Here is a 22,174-nt window from a genome sequence, read left to right as displayed (position 1 = left end):
GTCCACGTTACTGTGGATACTTATTCTGGATTTATATACATAGTAACCTCTGCCAGAACAGGAGAGGCTGCTAAGCAGGTTATAGCTCATTGTCTGTATGCAGTTTTCTATTATTGGATTTCCTAAACTGGTTAAAACTGACAATGTTCCTGCATATGTAGCAAAAGCATTTACTGTATTTTGTCAAACCTTTCGAATTATGGTTATTTCTTACAATTAAAGTAAGAAATCTTATTAAAGCATACCCAGCAAATATTTTAAGGTCAATTTAAAAAAATTTAAAAGGGGGGAGTCATATCCTGGAACTCCTACAGGTCTACCATATCATGCTTTTTACTTAAAATTTTTAAAATTTCTTTTGAATGCTGACGAACAGGAGATGCCAAATTTTTTTCTCCTGCGAACTTCTACCTTCTTTTATTTGATCCAGCTAGTAACACTGTTTTGTCTTTTTCCAAATAGCTCCAGATATACAGAAAAGGTTTATAGGCGATGGGGATCCTCAAACTCCTCAGCGAGATCTTCTGAGTATGGCTTTTAAGGCACCAAGAGGCAGAAAAAGCCCAATAGAGATCAGGTGAACTACCAGCTTTTAGGATACGCCCTTAAAGGCTCCAACGTCCCAAAGGGGTCTCATAGGATTCCATCTGGGTCCTGCTTCAATAGTGAAAAGGAAGGTCATTGAGCTAAAGCCTGCCAGACTTACATGCCTTTGCTGTGAGGAAAAAGGGACACTGGAAGGTAGGCTCCCCCCTCGCTCCTCTAAGGGAGGGTTCAGTCTCTTCCAGCCCTGCTCCAGCCATCTATGACCTAACCTTGCCCAGAATGGCTGGGGTTTGCCACTGAAGGCTGAAGGTGCCCAGGGCCGTCGGCCCCATCTACAACACTTTGGACGAGCCTAGGGTATTTCTTCCAAGAAGCAGGTAAACTGATCTCATTTGCACAAAGGCCACTTAACTATGTCTTGCCTGAATAGTCAGGTTTTTTATTCTTCCTTCAAAAGATCTCTGTTGTGGGTGTTGACAGTCCTATTTTCTGCTGCTTTGTTTAATATAAAGTGTTTCCTTTATTCCTCCTACCTCAATGCCCCACTCATATTTCAGGCTGGGACCTACTCCTAATTTAGAGCTCTCTCCCCCCCCCTTTTGCTAACTTCTATTGTGAATTTACCTTTGTCACCCAGCTTAGTGTATCCCAAGGTTCTCTTTACCACACCACAGTCGCAGAGCTCCAGGGAAAAGCACCCTGGTCTCATCTCTCCAGGCAGAGAAGAACAGAGGCTCCATCTCCACACATGCTGCAGATGGCTTTTCCAGTCTACCTGAATCATTACCAGCTAGAAGCAGTGGTCATTGGGACTTGGACGTGAGCTGCAAAGTATAGAATTGTGACAACAATTCCAATTCTATGCGGACTGTTCCTGGATGTGGACTTTTTCTGGACTCCTGCTCCTTGTGATAGCTCCTAACAGACTGAACTGGGGTTGGGTTGCATTCGTAGGGATTTGGAATGGTGTTGGGGCCAACTTGGACTTGGTGAACATGTTAAGGACACTACTGTTTTATGGATTCTTGTTGTATTGGCTTCAAAAATACTGGTGCATTCTAAACTGGACAGTGGTTTTTTCCTTTAAATTATACATGTGTCTGCCATAAACTTTGTAGCTTGCATAAAGAAAATATTTCATAATTTTAAAAATTAAAAATGCATGCAAAATTGGAAAGATATTGAGGAGTAATACAATATAAAGCAAGTGAAAGTCTTTAATAAACAAGAACTGTGACAAAATTGAAACATAGTAAAGATGACAAAAAGACATCAAAAACAAGATGAGCTATTGTTTAAAAACTGGTGGGTAGAAACATGGGTCCAGGAAAATATCAGCGCTTTCCTTTTCTTCTCTGACGATCCCACATACCCAATACCACGCTTAAAGTGGGAAAAATCAGTAATTTTTTTTTTAATTTTTATTTATTAATTTTAGCTTGAGAGGAAGGGAGAGAGAGACAGGAACATCAACCCATTCCTGTACGTGCTCTAACCAGAGACGGAACTGGTAACCTCTGTACTTTGAGACGATGCTCTTTAACCAACTGAGCTATATCTAACCAGGGCTAGTAATTTCTTTACCCTTAGAGAATGTTGCAGAAGAAGGATGTCCTCAGAAAAGATACTAATTTCAGCTAAGATAAGGAAATAGGTGCTTTGAAAAAGAAAAATGGAAGAGCCAAGTGAGTCTGTTTAAAGTGAAGTATTCCAAAGGGAAGGGAAAGTAGAAAGAGTTGGTAGAGCAGGAACTTTAGGGAAAAGCCAGAGTAAGAAAACATGAATACATTGATGGAATAGCTTTCTGAGGACAGGAAATGGCTGGGTAGGTTCTCTTTTTAATGTGACAATGAAGTTTTTATAAGGATGAGAAGCATAATCAAGAACTAAGAAATCACACCTAATTTTGGTATCAATTAATTGAAAGTATTCAACAATATCTCAAAGGGGATGTGAAAAAGATTTACTCTGTTTCATCAGAACACTGAGAGGGCAGTAAATAGGCAAAAAAAAAAATCTCTACTCTCCTTTTGGGGGCAAAGTATATTGAGGGCCTTGTTCTAAAGTTAGAGAAAAGTAAGATACAAATTAAATTAGAACTATAAATAAAAACAATTCCTTTCACCTTTTTGTTACATCCAAATAGAACTGGCTCTAAATCCTTTGCTTTATTTTTAAAACATGGGTTTAAATCTATTGCTTTTGGCAGTTCTTTGAGTTTTAAGCTAATGTTGAGTTAAAGCCTGAAGACTCACAGTATAAAGAACACAGAAAACATCAAATAACTGTTTATTGGTGGCAGCAGAGAAGGTACTAAGTACAATAAATTTTTCTTCAGCTATATTGTTCTACTACTAAATATCAAGGTATTACAGGTTAATGCTACATCAAAAATGATATTCAATAAGATAGTAAATTCAATATAGACAATTATGTCTCTTACTGCACTTTTTATATCCAAAGCAGCAAGTAGGCAGATACAGTAGATAAGAAACAGGAAAAGTTAGGTTTGAGTCTCTGCTCTACCAGTAACTACATACATAATTGGGCATCTAAGTGTGCTTTTCCAAGCCTGTTTCTTCATCTAAAAATCCACCTGTGATTAATTTGAGGGTTAAAAACAAAAGATGATAATATAAATACATGCAAAACTGAGAATCCAGAGCAAATTACAAGGAATACCAGAAGAATCTTGAATCCCTTACAATTCCACATGTCCAATTTAATGTGTCACAAGCATTCTTCTTTCAAAACTAGTCCCAAACTGCAACCTGCCCCTCCCACACAAACAAAAAATGAGCTGGCTCTATCTAAAAGTTACAGCACTGATTAGAAACTCTTAGTACCTCATGTTTATCTATACATGTACAAATACATAATGTGGGCAAAACCCTAGCATCCCAAGAAGCAATTCTGTACGTAACTGAGTTTCCTCTGTGCTATTATAGATTAATGAATTGAAAGTTTAGTAATGATTTATGTGAATATATCCTAGTAACCTTGTTTATAATGTAATGATGATTTCAATCTATTCACATCTCATTTTCATTTAATATGTAGCAAAATTTTAAATCACATTTTTACCCACAGGTATCAAAAGTCACTGAAGATAAGTAACCATGTTTTCTCTCTGAAATATGCATTACTACTTAACTCTGAGTACTAAGCAATTATAAGGAGTGACAGCTTTAAAAAAATCTTACATGCTTCCAGTTTCTCTTTCCTATACAATTTCACATATTCGGTAATATTTTTTCACTTTCCTACAGAACTTGGCCTATTAGGACAAGTGATTATAACAAAAGATCAAAAACCAAGAATATTAAGTGGTCAAAAAATAAACAGCAGCTCAAGAGAAGACAAACATTATCCAGAAAAGCAGGCTGAAAGAAGTCCTCTAAGAAGAATACTTTTATTTCCACATACAACAGAAAAGAAGAAGGAAGATATTGAAAATTTTGTTTCAAGCCTTCCTAGAAACAACCTAGAATGTTATTTGTGACTTTCAGCCCTATGTAGGGAAAGGGTAAATATATAAGAACCTGGAAGAAAGCTTTGAAGTGAGCATCCTCTTGAACGGTAGTGTTCTGATCAGTTGGGAGGAGAGGGAACAGGCTCTGAAGTCTCACCCTTTCACAAATCACCTTGTTAGGATGGCCAGGCAGAGGTGCTGAATTGGCCCCGGGAGATATCTGGGAAAAAGAGGGAGAAGAAAAGGATAGTTCATGGCTAGCAGCACCAATGTGGAGAATCATGCCTATGAAGGACAGTCTGGATTTTTTTATGTATTTGATTTAGCAGAGACTGGAAAGAAATTTAAAATTAATTTTAAACATCAAAACAGATGGCAAAGACTGCCTTTGGCAATGGAGCTCTCTTATAAAAACTCTAAGGAAAGAAGCACTGCTCAACAACACAAACTCCTTCCTATTTTCCCATGTAATTTCTATTGATATCTTTCCTACTGGTATGAAATCTGAAATCCTAAAGAACACAGATAAGACTTCATGCTAAAATAAACCTGCAATAAAAATTACATATCTTATGTACTTGAAAGATGTGTCCACCTAAACTAATAATCTCATTTCATATTTTAGTTAACATTCCAAAAGACTGTGCAAAAGACAAAAAAATTCAGAACATTTGTGGCAAAACTTCTACAGAGATCATAGGCATGAAAAACAAGACCATGGTGATCTCACCTCTTCAACAGAGACCTAGCAACTTTCCTAAGAAATAAAAGACCAGATCATAAACCCCAAAGTAAAAGACTGCATGTTTTAAATTCATGACTTGATTGCAGGTTAATCCCCTAAACTCATATGTAAGTACATATACTTAATCTGTAGCATTTTAAATCATAACACCATGAGCATCACCTGTTCCAATATCCTATGAACTGGGGTTGAGGGTTTGTGGACCTGCCTGTTCCCACACTGAATACCATGTACTTTTAAGGCTGTCTTGTTTTTAGAGCTTCAATGACTTATTCGTTCCTTTATGTAAGTGTCTATTCTGTGACAGGCACTCAACCAGTAAGAAAAGCATTGGTTTCCTACTTTCAAGAAGTATATGTATTGGCCTTAGCCAGATGGCTCAGTGGATAAAGCACTGTTCAGGCACACCATGGTCACAAGTTCCATCCCCAGTCAGGGCATGTACAAGAAGCAACCAATGACTGCACAACTAAAAAACAACTAAGTTTAACGAGTTAAAGCTTCTCTCCCCTCATCCCCACTTCTGTCTCTCAAAAGAAATTTTTTAAAAAGAAACAAAAAACAAAGAAGTGTCTGTTATTAAAAAAAATAAAAGCAATCACTGTACAATATAAAGAGTATCATCTTTCTATAATAGTAGGTACGGGTGCTAGTAGGGGTAACTGGCAAGAAACTGCAAAATGTTCAGAATGGCTGGTCAGTACGGAAGAAGCCATAGAGCAAGACAGAAACAGATCATGAAGTGGCATGCTATAATTATTAATCCTGCTATAATGAACTTCCTTAGCCCCTTTTTAATTTTTCCCCCTTTGCAAATTTTTGTTTTTGGTTTGCTATGAGCCTAGTAAACAGATAATTATACTGTTGGTAAAAATAGAATTACTTCCAAAGATCTTCCTAGGAATAAAAGCAAAACAATTGGGGGCAGTAACTTTAGAATTCACTAGTACTGTTACACAAAATGTTTTGAACATGAGCTTAAAGCTCATTTCTGCCCCACAAACATGAATGTGCTAATATCCTTTACTACTGTGATAAAGTATGAATTGCTGAATAAAGGACTATTTATTGACTGCCTCCCAGAAAGTTATATTAAAAGGAATATAAAACGCCCTGGCCGGTTGGCTCAGCGGTAGAGCGTCGGCCTGGCGTGCGGGGGACCCAGGTTCGATTCCTGGCCAGGGCACATAGGAGAAGCGCCCATTTGCTTCTCCACCCCCCCTCCTTCCTCTCTGTCTCTCTCTTCCCCTCCCGCAGCCAAGGCTCCATTGGAGCAAAGATGGCCCGGGTGCTGAGGATGGCTCTTTGGCCTCTGCCCCAGGCGCTAGAGTGGCTCTGGTTGGGGCAGAGCATCGCCCCCTGGTGGGCAGAGCGTCCCGCCCCTGGTGGCCTGCCGGGTGGATTCCGGTCAGGCGCATGCGGGAGTCTGACTGTCTCTCCCCGTTTCCAGCTTCAGAAAAATACAAAAAAAAAAAAAAAAAACAAAAAAAAAAAACAAAAAAAAAAAAAAAAAAAAAAAGGAAGATAAAACATGTATCCTGTCCTCAAAAAGCTTATTCTAGTTTAAAAAAATGATGCAAATAGCCAACTATACCATAACACAGGGGGAAAATCAGAATAGAATTAGGAGTCTTGGGTTTGAGGGTAAGAATAAGAAAAAATTTCATAGGAAAAAGTGTACTTCAAATTCCTGAATACTCAATCTAAGGAGTGCTTTAATCTCCTTTCTTAAAACAGACTGTTCCTTTATGTCAGATTCATATTCTTTTTGCAATCTTCTTCAGCTTATAATTTACACAGCATCTCTGAAGAGCTTTTTAATAAGTCATCTGCCTAAAGCAGTTTGTATGACTAGCACTCTTACAAACTGCTTGTACAAGTACCTAGCTGGGAAAACAGAATCAGATCAGGTTTCCTCTCCTTAATTCTTTGTTCCTTTGAAAACTTAAGAAACTGGCAAACCCTGACCCCTATGGCCAGTTATAATTTTGAAATATATTCCTCTCCTACTAGCAATTCCTTTGGTCAGAAGCTTTGTCTAAAAAGGGAAGACAAACAATACAATGGAGGAAAGCCATATTCAATTCCTGTAGTTAGTACAGATCTGAGACAAAAATGATAGATGGATTGATCAAAACCAGAAGTCCCCACTGGGTAAGATAAAATCACACACAATCATCGTGGGGGTGGGAGACATAGTTAAAACTCTAAGATGGCCTCCAAGATTCCCATCTCTGGTGTACATCTGCATAATCCCTCCCTCCCTGGTGTATGGGTAGGACTGTAAATACAGTGAATTCCCCCCCCCATGAGTAGGTTAAATCACATGGCCTAAATTATATAAAAACCTTCACCTCTGTGAATTTTCAGATTAATTAAAATTCCAAGTCGGCTGGTTTAAATTAATCACAAAGGGGAGATTAGCCTGGGTAGGACTGACTTAATCAAAGAAAGCTCTCAAAAGAACAGAGCCTTTCCTAAAGAGATTCGGTCAAACCATACCAGGCCTCCTCACCCATGGAAACTTAAGATAACAGATTTCTGTTGTACGCTACTAAATTTTCGGTAATTTATTACACAATAAAAATGAAAAACACTGTGTGTGTACAGGAGGTACAGGTATATGAATGTGCATATATGTACATATGTATGTGTGTGTACACACACACCAGGTGGGGCAAAAGTAGGTTTACAGTTATTTGTACACAAGAATAAACTTTCACATACTCACAACTATAGTATAAACCTACTTTTGCACCACCTTGTATAAAATAAAAATTGTACCACACAAAGGAAAGTTTCTTTTCCAGAATTTTAGCTATATTAATTTGATTATGAAAAATATGAAATAAGCCATTTTTAAGCACTACAGCAGTTTTTAAAATCTCAATCTAGGCCCTGGCTGGTTGCTCAGTGATAGAACATTGGCCTGACGTGCGGATGTCCCAGGTTCAATTCCCAGTCAGGGCACACAGGAAAAGCGACCATTTGCTTCTCCACCCTTCCACCCCTTACACTTCCACAGCTATGGCTTGATTGGTTTGAATGCATCAGCCCTGGGCACTAAGGATACATTGAGCCTCTCTGCCTCAGGCACTAAAAATAGCTTGGTTGTGAGCATGGCCCTAGATGGGCAGAGAACCCACCCCAGACAGGGGTTGCTGGGTGGATCCTGGTCACCGTGCATGCGGGAGTCTATCTCCCTTCTTCTCACTTGGAAAAGAATAAAAACAAAAACAAAATTTCAGTCTTGTAACAACTAACTTCATGCCAGGAACTGGACTGGTCTCTCTGATCTACACATTGCAAGTCAGGGTTAACTGACTTGCTTAAAGCCACACATATCATAAATACCAGAGCCATAATTTAAAGTCTACCCTATTGCCTCTAAATTTCATACTGAGCCCACTAAACTAAAATAGTTTAAAAAAATTTTAAATAACGTTCTTCTTAATAATATAGTTGGATTAGTAACTAACAGTTATTTCACCTGGCTTAAAGCTATAAAATATTTTAAAATACGTTTCCTTCGTTCCTGCATAAATTTCCACTACTGCCCTAAATCTCCCTCAGTTGAAATTACTGAGGTTATACTGTATCTGAAAATTGATACAATTCTATTTTTCTCTAACATGGCAACTGTTAAACATTACAAAGACATGGTAACTTCAGTCTTCTCTAAGAATGCAATTTACATTTAAAAAATTATGCCAAGAGAACATCCTGAGATGGAATTAAACCTCACAAATTTCTCATTTTAAATGTTTATTTACATATAATTGTATGACTAATCCACCCAGATAACAGAAAAAAGCAGTTTCACAAAACTAGTTATACAAAAACACTTTAACTTTTTGAACACTAACACATTACTCTTTTAGGACATCTTTGGTTTATTGAGACCTTTCCTTGTCTTGGTAACAATATAATCAAGAATTTAACCTTTATCTTAAAGAGAATAGTAATTATTACCACTTACTGTGCTATATATAACATATGACTTAGGTCCAGATATTATGCCACAACATGATTCCTCCAAAATAGCGCCCGGTTATAGCTTCCTTCATTCATTTACATTTTTCTTATAAAGGTGAGGCACAAGATGTGCAGGTATGTAACATCTAGACCAGTATTAAGTAATGTGCTTTCTACAAAATAAATTGCTCAAAGGCCCAAACAGCTTTCTCCAAAATAGCCATATTACTCTCCAGAAAAAGAGAAATAATCATTCACTGATACTTGCTATAATAACACCTGGTTAGCAGTACTCAAAGCCTAACAGAAGAAAAAACAAAACAAAAGATGAGGAATCAGGTGCTTAGTATTGACTCCAAGTCCCTTATTCCTGTAGGTCCAAGTCTAGGTACCTACAAATGAAGAGGTCAAATCCAAATTGCCTAAAATTCCAAATAGTCTCACTGCTTCCATGATGGCAAATGTTAATCACCTGGAAAGTAATGAGGTAGATTTATTAACAATTTAAAAGTTTGAATCAGTAATCTTTCCTTTGATAAATTCTCATGTTATACTACAAAATATGGGAAAATCTATATGTAAAAGTTGTTCACAGCACATTAATAGCAACAATTTAAAAGGCAAACGTAGTAACCTAAATGTTTGACAAGTATGTATTTGCTAAGTAAGATTATGGTATCTGTGCTTGATGGACTATTATGCAGTCATTAAATCATTCAAGAACTGGTACTACCTACTGTCGTTACTGTCCAGTATGGGGGCAATTATTTTTCAAAACAAACTACTATTCCCATTCTTGAGATAAGGGCCCTTATCTTCTGGAAGCAGAGCAGAGCCCAGGTTGGTGAAATGAGACAAAAGGCTCCGCTCTATGCTTTCCCCCACCCCACAGCCCCATAAATTAATGGGAAGAGGAGGAGGAGGGAAGCACATGCAACTAAGGAAGTCTCTATTACATGTATAGAGAAGATGGACATAAAAGTTAGGAAAAGTAAGAGTTACGCATTGTTTTAATAAATTGATTCTTTGCTCCCCCCTTCCACAATCCAGAAAGATTATTCTCCTCTCAAGGAAGTGTGTCTAATATCATTTTACTCAGGCTGGTAACCTCTAAGAAGATTGCTCTAAAATAGCTCTTCTAGATTTAGCTCTAAGAATTATGCTGCAACTGTGAGTTGATGTCTCTCATCTCTCTCCCTTCCCAACTCTCTCTAGCTATTTATAAAAATAAAAAAAATTACATGGATTGGAAAACATCCAGACCATGACCAGTCCAAATCAATACAAAAGTTATTTTTGTGTGTAGCTGAAAAGATGGCCTAACCAGGCGGTGGCACAGTGGATAGAGTGTCGAACTACGATGCAGAGGACCCAGATTTGAGACCCCAAGGTCGCCAGCTTGAGCACGGGCTCATCTGGTTTGAGCAAAAAGCTCACCAGCTTGGACCCAAGGTTGCTGGCTTGAGCAAGGGGTTACTCGGTCTGCTGTAGCCCCACAGTCAAGGCACATATGAGAAAGCAATCAATGAACAACAACTAAGGTGCCACAACGAAAAACTGATGATTGATGCTTATCTCTCTCCGTTCCCGACTGTCTGTCCCTACCTATCCCTCTCTCTCTGTCTCTGTTAAAAAAAAAAAAAAAAATTAAGTGTGACTGAGCTCTTTATAATTCTTATTAAATTCAATTCAAATATTTATTTCATGTCTTCCATGTGCTAGATACTGTGAAAACAATGGGAAAAAAAGAAATAGTCCTTATGCTCAAAAGGATTCAGTCTAGTGAGGAAATTCAACAGGAACTAAAATAGAAGACAACTGGGCCCTCTAACAGAGGGGATTAGAGGTAAGGTGTACAAATAGAAGGGAGAAGATAAAAGTTTTTTATCCTTAGAAGTTTTTTAAACCTTAAAAAGAAACATGAAAGAATATGAATGGGGGAAAGGGGATGAGACTGTATGCATGGCCCCTCTTCATCGATTTGCTCAATTTTCTCACTAATTTACTATACAGAATTCAAATATTTGATCTCCAGACAGACAACATCATACTAGGTATTTAACATTTGCTGAATGAACTAGAACTATAGGGTTCATTTCAAATGTGTGTTTACAACCTGTGCACGCAAATAAAGCAAAGTCATGAGTTAACCAAAGTAGAACAGAAGTGAAAATGAACAGAGGTGATTAATAGGAACACAACCAGAAAACCAGTTAAGGAGACCCAGACACTACAGAACAAATCATGAGACTAATCAAGAACTACCTTTCCAGCAAAATGAATTACAAAATAGTGGTAACCTAATACTGGGCAGCACAAACAGAGAGATATAGATGGAATAGACTGGAAATAGAAGACAAAGATCATCTTGACCAATAATCTTTCTATGCCAATCAATCATTTCAGAGATTTTTGTCCAAAGATTTCATCTATGCTTCCAACCCAGAGCCTTGGAAAAATAAAAAATGAGCACAAATAAAATGTAACTATAAGCCTGATCCAAAGATGTTGGCAGAGAGACAATGGAACTATACATTATGATGCTAACAGACTCAGCTGTATGAATCCTCTGTCCACCCTTCATCAAAAATCAGGCTGCTCGCCTGACCTGTGGTGGTGCAGTGGATAAAACGTCGACCTGGAAATGCTGAGGTCGCCGGTTCGAAACCCTGGGCTTGCCTGGTCAAGGCACATATGGGAGTTGATGCTTCCAGCTCCTCCCCCCTTCTCTCTGTCTCTCCTCTCTCTCTGTCTCTCTCTCCTCTCTAAAACTGAATAAATAAAAGTAAATAAATAAATTTAAAAATTTAAAAAAAAATCAGGCTGCTCAAGTAAATTCTCAATATTTACTCAGATTAACATCTGCCAACTTAATTTAGCTATAAAAACAGATGGGTACATAAACTTCAACAAGTATAGAAAACACAAACTACCTTCTAGAATCACAAAAGATATCAAAGGTAGAGAAACCACAAAAATCATTTAAATCCAACTCAAACTTTACAGATGAGGGCCTGAGGCCCACATGGCAAATCTGTATGTAGCAAAACTGATTCAACTACAGCTTCTAAAAGGCCACACATTACAGAAAATGGTAGAAGTCAACTTAAAATTGAACACTTATAAAACATTTAAGGCTTAATAGGTTTTCAAAAGTAAAATGTATTAGGCCAGTAAATATATAAGCCACAAAAAACTGGAGAAAGAGGAACGTAGAGTGGGTTTTTTCCACTTAAAAACCTAGTTATTACTTTCATCTTCTGATTGTAAGGTATGTCCCAGCTTTACTGCAACTGATGTGATACCTATACTTGTTCTTTTATTGTTCCTTCTATAGAAATCCGATTTCTATTAGATGTGTTGTTCTCCAAAAACAGTAACAATTTAACCTTGATTACAACAGCCCCTCCATCCTGTTTTGATTTCATAATAACCGTGTGACTGGATTTAAATTTAGTTTACCACGGCTGCTTGCTATGTAAAATAATTTTGTGGTAAATGTATTAAATATACTGCAATTAAGGCTAAGTAGGATTAAAAAAAGACATATACTTAAATATTCATAAATTAAGTGCGTCTCATTAAGGAAAAAAGTGCAATTCATATGTTTGCGATAATTACATGTTAAGTATTCGTGTTTCTACTTATGATGTAAGAATTAGCATACCCGTGTTACTAACAGTACACATAATTTTTGCAGTCCTATAGACAGAAATGAAAACTATTATTTAGCCCTCAATAATTTGAAAAACTTCCGTTCGAAACCAACCTCTCTCATTCTTCAGCCCTGAAAGGAAGAACTTTCATCCTAAGAACAAAACACAGCCTGTCCAGAAATCTGTGGAGGCAGAAGGACGTGAGAGAGGACCCTTTCGACTGGTTCCGCGTTCTCGCGGGTGACATCATTTCACCTGCGCCTTGGCAAAACGGGAGGGAACCAGAGATCGAGGCCATCTGCCAGGCGGCAGCTGGCCGGCGCTTCCGCTGGCTGTGCCCGCTCCTCCTCGCCACTTCCCGGGAAACAAAGAGCACCGGGCTGCAGGGCCACGCCCCACCGAACACCGGACAACCACACCCCCACCCTGCCGCTGGCCACAACCCCTCAGCCTTCCAGCGGCCTTTGGGTCTGCGGCTCGGCCTGCCCCGCCCTCACGCAGGAACCAACCGCTGCAGCTACCAGTACCTGGGAGGGAAGGGTCCGCCCTGCGGAGCTGCTCCCGCGGCTCCTCACTGGCCCACCGCTTTCTATTGTGACCGCTCACCCAGCCAGCAGCCAACTCGCCAGATCCCTCGTCCCCGGGCCTCCTCACCCCTGGAACCTGGGCTCTGACTGAGGCGCTGTCACGGCGCTTCCTTCTTCCCAGTACCATCACACGGGCGCACCAGGAGACGAAGGCTGCACGCCCAGAACTGCCACAGTCGGCTAAAGCCTCGAGGGCTCCATGCTCTCAGTCCCCGCGCCCTAACCGCCCCAGCTGCCGCATGCCCTACTCCGTTGAACGAGGGACCCCGCCCCACTGCACCCCGCCACTGTGCTCGAGGACCCGGCTCGAAGAGCGATGTGCGCCTGCGCACTGCTCTCCACTGCGTGCGCAGACAACGCCCCTCCCCGCTAGGCTGCAAGATGCGCCAGCACCGGCCCTTCCATTTTTTAGTTCTGGAGCGTCCCTGCCCCGCCCCCTTTTCGGAACAAACCAAGCGTACCTGGCGTGCCTAGAGTGAAGAGCCAGACCGACAAACGCTCTATCTCTTTACCTCTCCGCACAGTACCACGCAGAGCCCGCTTTGTTTCCACCACGCGTGAGGGAGGGGGGTGGGGCGGGGCTGCACACATACTGGCGAGCAACTCAACTAGTTCCGGCAACAAAGACCAACGCACTGTGCCCCTGCGCAGCCCCGCCCTGGCCCGCCTCCCGTGCCCAGACGCCCAATTCGTACCCTCTAAATTGTTGCTATTGGTCCATGCCTCCCAAATTCAAAACTCAGCAAACACTAACAGATCTCACTCAAATTCACATGTATTCATGTGACCTGAGGAATTTTGCAGGGGTCCCCAAACTTTTTACACAGGGGGCCAGTTCACTGTCCCTTAGACCGTTGAAGGGCCAGACTATAAAAAAAAACACTATGAACAAATCCCTATGCACACAGCACATATTTTAAAGTAAAAAAAACAAAACGGGAACAAATACAGTATTTAAAATAAAGAACAAGTAAATTTAAATCAACAAACTGACCAGTATTTCAATGGGAACTATGCTCCTCTAACTGACCATCAATGAAAGGTGCCCCTTCCAGACCTGCGGTGGGGGCGGATAAATGGCCTCGGGGCCAGATGTGGCTGCGGGCAGTAGTTTGGGGACCCCTGATGTAGAGGCTAGGTGTCTTACAATGGAGCAAGCAGGTTCAAACCCAACTTGTCCGACTGTAAGGCTAATTTAAAAACTCGTATTTAAAGACCCTGGACGATTGGTAGAGTGTCAGCACAGCATGTGGATGTCCCGGGTTCAATTTCCAGTCTGGGCACACAAAAGTAGTGACCATCTGCTTCTCCACCCTTCCCTCTCTATATCTCCTCTCCTCCAACAGTCATGGTTCCACTGGAGCAAGTTGGCCCCAGACACTGAGGATGTCTCCCTGGCCTCCCCTCAAGCTCTAAAACAGCTCAGTTGCCAAGCAACCAAGCAGCGCCCCAGATGGTCAGAGCCATCTGCCCTAGGGAACTTGCTGTGGATCCCCGTAGGGGCGCATGTGGGAGTCTCTCTGCCTCCCCTCTTTTCACTTAACTAAAAAAAAAGAAAGAAAAAGTGAGTTATTTAGACCATGCTGAGGATGAGAAATCAGATAGAAAGACTGAAGCCATCTTGGTGACCTGATCATGTTAAAGATCTAAAAAAGGATGTGAGACCTTCCCATAAAAAGTACAATAAATAGCCTAACCAGGCGGTGGCACAGTGAATAGAGCGTCGGACTGGGATGCAGAGGACCCAGGTTCGAGACCCCAAGGTCGCCAGCTTGAGCGTGGACTCATCTGGTTTGAGCAAAAGCTCACCAGCTTGGACCCAAGGTCGCTGGCTCCAGCAAGGGGTTACTCGGTCTGCTGAAGGCCCATGGTCAAGGCACATATGAGAAAGCAATCAATGAACAACTAAGGTGTTGCAACGCGCAATGAAAAACTAATAATTGATGCTTCTCATCTCTCTCCGTTCCTGTCTGTCTATCCCTCTTTCTGACTCACTCTGTAAAAAAAAGTACAATAAATAAATATGTAAGTGGTATCCAATGAAAAGAAGGCTGTCAAGGCATTATAGAAGAAGTGGGCTTTAAGTAGACAGGAATTTGATGATGTTTTCAAAGATGATCATACTTTACAGGGGTCCAATCAGGAGAAAAAAGAAAAACCTGGTTCTAGTTCTGGCGTTACTTAAACCAGTCTCTCTCCTGGTTTAGGTCTCAGTTGATTCTGGTAAAATAATTAGGGAATCAAACTACAATGATGTTCCAGGATGCTCTGAACCTCTATGTATTAATAACACTATATAGTAATTATTTGTATATATTTGTCTCCCATATCAGACTCAGCTCTGGGATTCTGTTTTGACTCTGTTAACTCCAAGGTTTGAGCCTACAGCCAGAAGCACACAACAGCAAATGCTTAGCAACTGCTGAATCAAAGTGCCAACAATAACATCACAGGCTTTTATAATTTCGAGACAAAGAAAAGCTAGAATGAGATAGCAGCTCCTATGAACACAACCCTCTCTCAACCCCAACCACCATTATTATGTAGCCCAGTTGCATAGTTGATTCTTCCCCCAACGCCCTCTCTGCTAACAAAGGAGCCAATTTAGAGACCATTATCTCCAACTTTTTACATTTTTATTTTTCACTTCATAAATCCCAGCCACAACCTTTAGATGTATCCAATACAATCCATTTTTAATATCTAAGTTCCTCACAAATCTCCCTCTACTGCTGTGGACTGACCAAGAATTACAGTTCTTCCAGAATCTCACCTACACAAGCTTCCTTACCCAATACCACCCTGAAACAGCTTTTCTTGTGTACTTGGATATGGGCTATATGATGACACGGGGAAAAGGGTACAGAAATTACCATTTGAGTGTTGTCCAATCATAAGAGTCATATTCCTTGAGGTACTGAATCTCAGCAGCAAAAATCTACTATAGCCCTCCAGTATTCCTCACCCTTCAGCTTATCTAAATCCCCTTCTGTGAGGCACACATGGTCACTGGCTGGAGCCCAAAGGTTGCTGGCTTGAGCAAGGGGTCACTCACTCTGCTGTAACCTCTGAAGAAACATATGAAAAAGCAACCAATGAACAGCTAACGTATGCCTCAACGAAGACTTGATGCTTCTCATACCTCTTCCTTCCTATCTGTCCCTCTCTGTAACAACAACAACAAAAAGCTATATACGGCTACTGAAAATGAGGCTAATGCAACTAATGAATTGACGAGGACCAGTTTAAATAGCCACATGTGGCTAGGGACACTACAGAACTTGAAGGAATAGTTCCTTGTGAAAAGAACTTCTTGAGAATTCTGACTCTAAGACTGGCCTTCAAAATTGGTTTTCACAACATACATGAAAACTGGGAATGACTACTAAAAACTTCTTCCTGAGATACCCAAGCCATTAAGTCCTCTCACTTCTAAAATAAAAATACAGTTATCCTCCACTTCTTGGAAGCCTGCTTTAAACCACTTCAGTTTTACAAAGGACCTACATTAGTGCCTGTTTTCACTAACCAAAAGGAATCTGAAGAGTATTTAGCAAAAAATAGGGTTCAGCATTTGTTTTGCTGTGAATCATTATTGAAGAAATGCACATCTGAGCAGCAAGAGTGGCACCCCAAGCTTCTTCCCAGGTAGCTGCACTTAGTATCTTAGCAGCAAGCTGCCATTGCTCTGAACTTTATCGGTGAGCATCTGTGCTTTGTCTTGGTTTGTTTTGTGCGTTTGTTAGCATGATATGTACTAAGATAATTAACTGCTTCTTCACTTAACGTCATTTCTACTTATGAAATGTTTCATAAAGGAATGCTCTACTTTAAGACAGTGGAGGAAATCTGTATACCAATACAGTACTTATCAAACAGAAAAATACTGAAGTTCTTTCAAATATGTCTGGTCACTGGGGTTGTCTAACCCAGTGTCCTACCATTTTAATATATGTCAATAACAGCTGAGGTTCTGATAGGGCTGCATTGGATCTAGAAATGAGTTTAGGGGTGCTGATATCTTTACAATATTGAATCTTCAATCTGTGAGCAAGATGCATTTTTATACTGTTTGAGTTACTTTATTCCATAATGCTTCACAGTTTTCTGAAGAGGTCTTGCACATTTTTGTTCTTAGGTTTATTCTAGGTTTTATATATAATTACTAATTCTAATAGCTTATCTTAATTCTTTTGCATTTTCTATGCGTACAATCCTGTCAGCAGAAAGTGACTTAAATTTCTTTATTTCTAACATATTTTCCTCTTTTTTTTTTTTTTTAATCTTGGCTTAGCACTGGCTAGGACCTCTGGTACAGTGCTAAATAGATACAGTGAGAGCAGGCATTTCTGTCTTACTTCAAAACTGGAAAACTTTCAACATTTCATATTTAAGTGTGTTTGCAGTAGGTTTTTGTAGATCTCTTCAGCAAAGTAAGAGAGTTCTCTTTTATTTCTACTTTGTTGAATTTATCATATATGTATGTTTAATTTTATCCAATTTTTTGTACCTATGAGCTAATTATGATTTTTCTGTTAATGTGTGAATTACACTAATTAGTTTTTCAATGTTAAGCCAACTTTACATTTCTAATAAAATCATGTCTTACTACATTACTCTTTTTATTATTGTTGGATTTGGTTTACCAATATTTGATATTTTGTTTAGGATTTTTACATCTGTCTTCTTTAGTGAGATAAGCTATTATTTACATTTTTGGAATGTCAAGTTTTGTTACAAAGATTATGCTAGCCTCACCTGACTAGGAGGTAGCGCAATGGTTAGAGCGTCGGACTGGGATGCAGAGGACTCAGGTTCGAGACCCCAAGGTCGCCAGCTTGAGCACAGGCTCATCTGGCTTGAGCAAAAAGCTCACCAGCTTGGACCCAAGGTCGCTGGCTCAAGCAAGGGGTTACTTGGTCTGCTGTGGCCTCCCAGTCAAGGCACATATGAGAAAGCAATCGATGAACAACTAAGGTGTCGCTATGAAAAACTAATGATTGATGCTTCTCATCTCTCTCCGTTCCTGTCTGTCTGTCCCTATCTATCCCTCTCTCTGACTCTGTCTGTGTAAAGAAAAGAAAAGAAAAAAAAAAGATTATGCTAGCCTCAAAAAATGAAATCAGGGAGTGTACTCTCTTTTTCTATTTTCTAGAAGAGTTTCTATAAGATTAGTGTTATGGCCTGACCTGTGGTGGCGCAGTGGATAAAGCGTCGACCTGGAAATGCTGAGGTCGCCGGTTTGAAACCCTGGGCTTGCCTGGTCAAAGCACATATGGGAGTTGATGCTTCCAGCTCCTCCCCCCTTCTCTCTCTCTGTCTCTCCTCTCTGTCTCTCCCTCTCCTCTCTAAAATGAATAATAATAAAAAAAAAGATTAGTGTTATGCTCTCTTTAAATGTTTGGTAGAGGCCCTGGCTGGTTGGCTCAGTGGTAGAGCGTCGGCCTGGCGTGCAGGAGTCCCAGGTACAATCCCCGGCCAGGGCACATAGGAGAAGCGCCCAGCTCCACCCCTCCCCCTCTCTTTCCTCTCTGTCTCTCTCTTCCCCTCCCGCAGCCAAGGCTCCAATGGAGCAAAGTTTGCCCGGGTGCTGAGGATGGCTCTGTGGCCTCTGCCTCAGGTGCTAGAATGGCTCTGATTGCGGCAGAGCGATGCCCCAGGATGGGCAGAGCATCGCCCCCTGGTGGGCAAGACAGGTGGATCCCGGTCGGGCTCATGCTGGAGTCTGTCTGCCTCCCCGTTTCCAGCTTTGGAAAAATACAAAAAATAAAAATAAAAAAAAGTTAAAAATAAAAAAATAAAAAATAAAAAATAAATGTTTGGTAGAATTTGCTGGTTAGTCAACTGAACTTGGAATTACATTTCTTTAGTAGTTACAGATTTCCTGTTAGCTTTTCTGTCCTTTCCTCATCTGAAACTCACAATCTGCTTCTAGAAAACTATCTCATAATCTTGTCAATTTGAAGAGTACTACTGCTAGAAATACATTTTCAAATACACTACACTGTATAAACAATAATTACAAACAAATTTTACATAAGTAATAGTAGTCTGCCAAACAGTAAATATAAAATTTGATTTTGTTCTCAATTTTTCATTTCTAGACATCAAAGAATATCTAAATAACAGTTATCTGAAGGACCTTTATACAAAAGTGATGACTATGAGATTATAGGCTTTCTTGCTCCCTCTACACATTTCTATCACAATACCTTACAGTATTTATTAAATGTCTATTTCCCCCTATTAAACTGTAATAAGGTCCTCTGGAATAGGTCCCATTTCTCCTTTGTATATTACTGACACCCATACTGGAATAATGTTGGCTGATAGGAAAAGAATAGTCTTTTTAACAATGGTGTTGGGAAAATTGAATATCCATATGCAAAACAATAAAAATAGAAGACCCAGAATTTTCACTATGAGTCAAAGATCTAAACATAAAAGCTAAAACTTTTATGAAAAAATATAGGGAAAATGCTTTATAACATTGGATCCAGCAATGATTTCTTGGCTATAACACCAAAAGGACAGGCAACAAAAGAAAAAAATTGTATTACTTCAAAATAAAAGCTCTATACAAAGGGCACAATCAAGAGTGAAAAGGCAACCTATGGAACAGGAGAAAATATTTACAAGTCATATGTCTGCTAAGGGGTTAATATCCAAAATATATAAAGAGGCCCTGGCCGGTTGGCTCAGTGGTAGAGTGTCAGCCTGGCGTGCAGCAGTCCCGGGTTCGATTCCCGGCCAGCGCATACAAGAGAAGCGCCAATCTGCTTCTCCACCCCTCCCCCTCTCCTTCCTCTGTCTCTCTCTTCCCCTCCATTGGAGCAAAGTTGGCCCGGGCGCTGAGGATGGCTCCAAGGCTGCTGCCTCAGGCGCTAGAATGGCCCTGGTTACAACAGAGCAACGCCCCAGATGGGCAGAGCATCGCCCCCTGGTGGGCATGCCGGGTGAATCCCGGTCAGGTGCATGCAGGAGTCTGTCTGACTGCCTCCCTGTTTCCAACTTCAGAAAAATACAAAATATATAAAGAACTCTACAATAAAATATATAAAAAATATGATTTAAAAAAAGGCAAAGGGCTTGAAGAGACATTTCTCCAAAAAAGATATACAAATAGACAAAAAGTGCTAGAAAATATGCTCAATATCACTGATCAGTAGGAAAATGCAAATCAAAACCACAATGAGATATTACCTCATACCCATTTAAGATGGCTACTATTTTTTTAAAAATGAAACAAAGTAACAAGTATTTGCAAGAATGTGGAAAAACTAGAATCTGTTTGGGCTTGTTTTGGGAATGGAAAATGGTGCAGCTGCTATGGAAAACAGTAAGTGGTTCCTCAAAACATTAAAAACAGAAATGACCAGCAATTCCATTTCCAGGCACATAACACAAAGAATTAAAAGCAGAGGCTCAAACAGGTATTTCTATACCCATGTTCCTAGCAGCATTATTCATAATAGCCATACATAAAAAAAAAACCAAGTTCATAAATGAATGACAATATATATTATAAACACACAATGGAATATTATTCATCCATCAAAGGAAATTCTGACACATGCTACAATGTGGAAGAACCTTGACAACATGCCACTAAGTGGAATAATACAGTCACAAAGACAAATATTACATGACTCCACTTATACAGGTACACAGAGCACTCAATTCTATACGAACAGAAAATAGAATGGTAGTTGCCAGTGGCTGGGAGGAGAGGACAATGAAGAGTTATGAAGTTTCTGTTTTGCAAGATGAAAAGAATTATGGAAATTTACTGCACAACAATGAGAATGTGCTTAACACTACTGTACTGTAAACTCGAAAATGGTGAATTTTATGTTAGGAGTATTTTACAACTACAAAAGAAAATCTTATCACAGCAGCAAAAGGGATGGTTTAAAAATATGTATATAGCCTGACCAGGCGGTGGCACAGTGGATAGAGCGTCGGACTGGGATGCAGAGGACACAGGTTTGAGACCCCGAGGTCGCCAGCTTGAGCATTGGCTCATCTGGTTTGAGCAAAGCTCACCAGCTTGGACCCAAGGTTGCTGGCTTGAGCAAGGGGTTACTTGGTCTGCTGAAGGCCCACGGTCAAGGCACATCCGAGAAAGCAATCAATGAACAACTAAGTTGTCGCAACGAAAAACTGATGATTGATGCTTCTCATCTCTCTCTGTTCCTATCTGCTTGTCCCTATCAATCCCTCTCTCTTGACTCTCTGTCTCTGTAAAAAAATTTAAAAAAATTAAAAAATATGTATATAAGCCAGATTATGTCCCTTCTTTATTTAAAACCTCCCAAATGCTTCCCATAACCAGCAGAATAAAATCCCTAAAGTTCTTTCCCAAGTTTACCAAGATCCACATGATCTGTCCTGTGCCTGCCTCTTCTCATACCACTTTACCCTCATACACCTTGCTTGTCCACATCAGCATTCTTTTGTATGTATAATCTTTGTAGCATTAGGGCCTTTGCACAGCTGTTTCTCTCCCTAAAATGCATTCATTCTTATCACTCAGAGCTTAGCCTAAGTGCCACCTTCCTAAAGGCCTTCCCTAACACCTAATCTAGAGGAGCCAACTGCCCAATTACTTGCACAGCATTTTGTGAGTAGCTGATTATTTACTAGTTTACATAAGCAGTTCCTTTTCTGCCTCTTTTCTAAAAAAATAAGCACCAGAAAAACAAGGATCTTCCTTGTCAGTCTGTTCACCACTATATCCTGGTGACTCAACAGTGCCTAACACATAATAGAAACTTCCAGCAACCATGAACATGAGCGGTAGGAAATGAATGGATTGTAATACATGAGAATATTTTATATTTTTTAAATTTTTTTAAATTTATTTTTATTTTTATTTTTGTATTTTTCTGAAGCTGGAAACGGGGAGGCAGTCAGACAGACTCCTGCATGCACCTGACCGGGATCCACCCGGCACGCCCACCAGGGAGCGATGCTCTGCCCATCCGGGGCGTCGCTCTGTTGCGACCAGAGCCACTCTAGCGCCTGAGGCAGAGGCCATGGAGCCATCCCCAGTGCCCGGGCCATCTTTGCTCCAATGGAGCCTTGACTGCAGGCGGGGAAGAGAGAGACAGAGAGGAAGGAGAGGGGGAGGGGTGGAGAAGCAGATGGGCGCTTCTCCTGTGTGCGCTGGCCAGGAATCGAACCTGGGACT

At 40.2% G+C, this 22,174-nt stretch overlaps 2 protein-coding genes across 13 annotated transcripts in view; both read right to left on the bottom strand.

Annotated features, from left to right (window-relative positions):
* Positions 1-11,365, bottom strand: part of GNE (glucosamine (UDP-N-acetyl)-2-epimerase/N-acetylmannosamine kinase) — a 153,758-nt gene extending 142,393 nt beyond the window's left edge. The window contains exon 1 of the mRNA XM_066256755.1: positions 11,347-11,365. The gene's annotated coding sequence lies outside the window, so the exon portion shown is untranslated. The remainder of the gene's footprint in view (positions 1-11,346) is intronic.
* The window catches only part of RNF38 (ring finger protein 38), a 153,474-nt gene that overhangs the window by 40,533 nt on the left and 90,767 nt on the right, over positions 1-22,174 (bottom strand). The window contains exons 1-2 of one of the 12 annotated variants that reach the window (XM_066256769.1): positions 13,443-13,514; positions 4,191-4,238 (exon numbers count right to left, since the gene is read on the bottom strand). The exons of 2 other annotated variants lie outside the window; for them this stretch is intronic. Coding sequence is in view for 5 of the 10 variants with exons in the window: in XM_066256763.1 (XP_066112860.1) it covers positions 4,089-4,238; positions 12,508-12,516 (159 nt within the window). In the remaining 5 variants the exon portion in view is untranslated. Of the gene's footprint in view, positions 1-4,088; positions 4,239-12,507; positions 12,708-12,921; positions 13,284-13,442; positions 13,558-22,174 lie in introns of those variants that run through there. 9 more of the 12 variants (XM_066256767.1, XM_066256765.1, XM_066256763.1 and 6 more) reach the window with 9 other exon arrangements.

This window comes from Saccopteryx bilineata, chromosome 2 (assembly GCF_036850765.1).
Source record: "Saccopteryx bilineata isolate mSacBil1 chromosome 2, mSacBil1_pri_phased_curated, whole genome shotgun sequence".
Taxonomy (NCBI): Eukaryota; Metazoa; Chordata; class Mammalia; order Chiroptera; family Emballonuridae; genus Saccopteryx; species Saccopteryx bilineata.
This window is presented reverse-complemented; position numbering and strand designations above follow the sequence as displayed.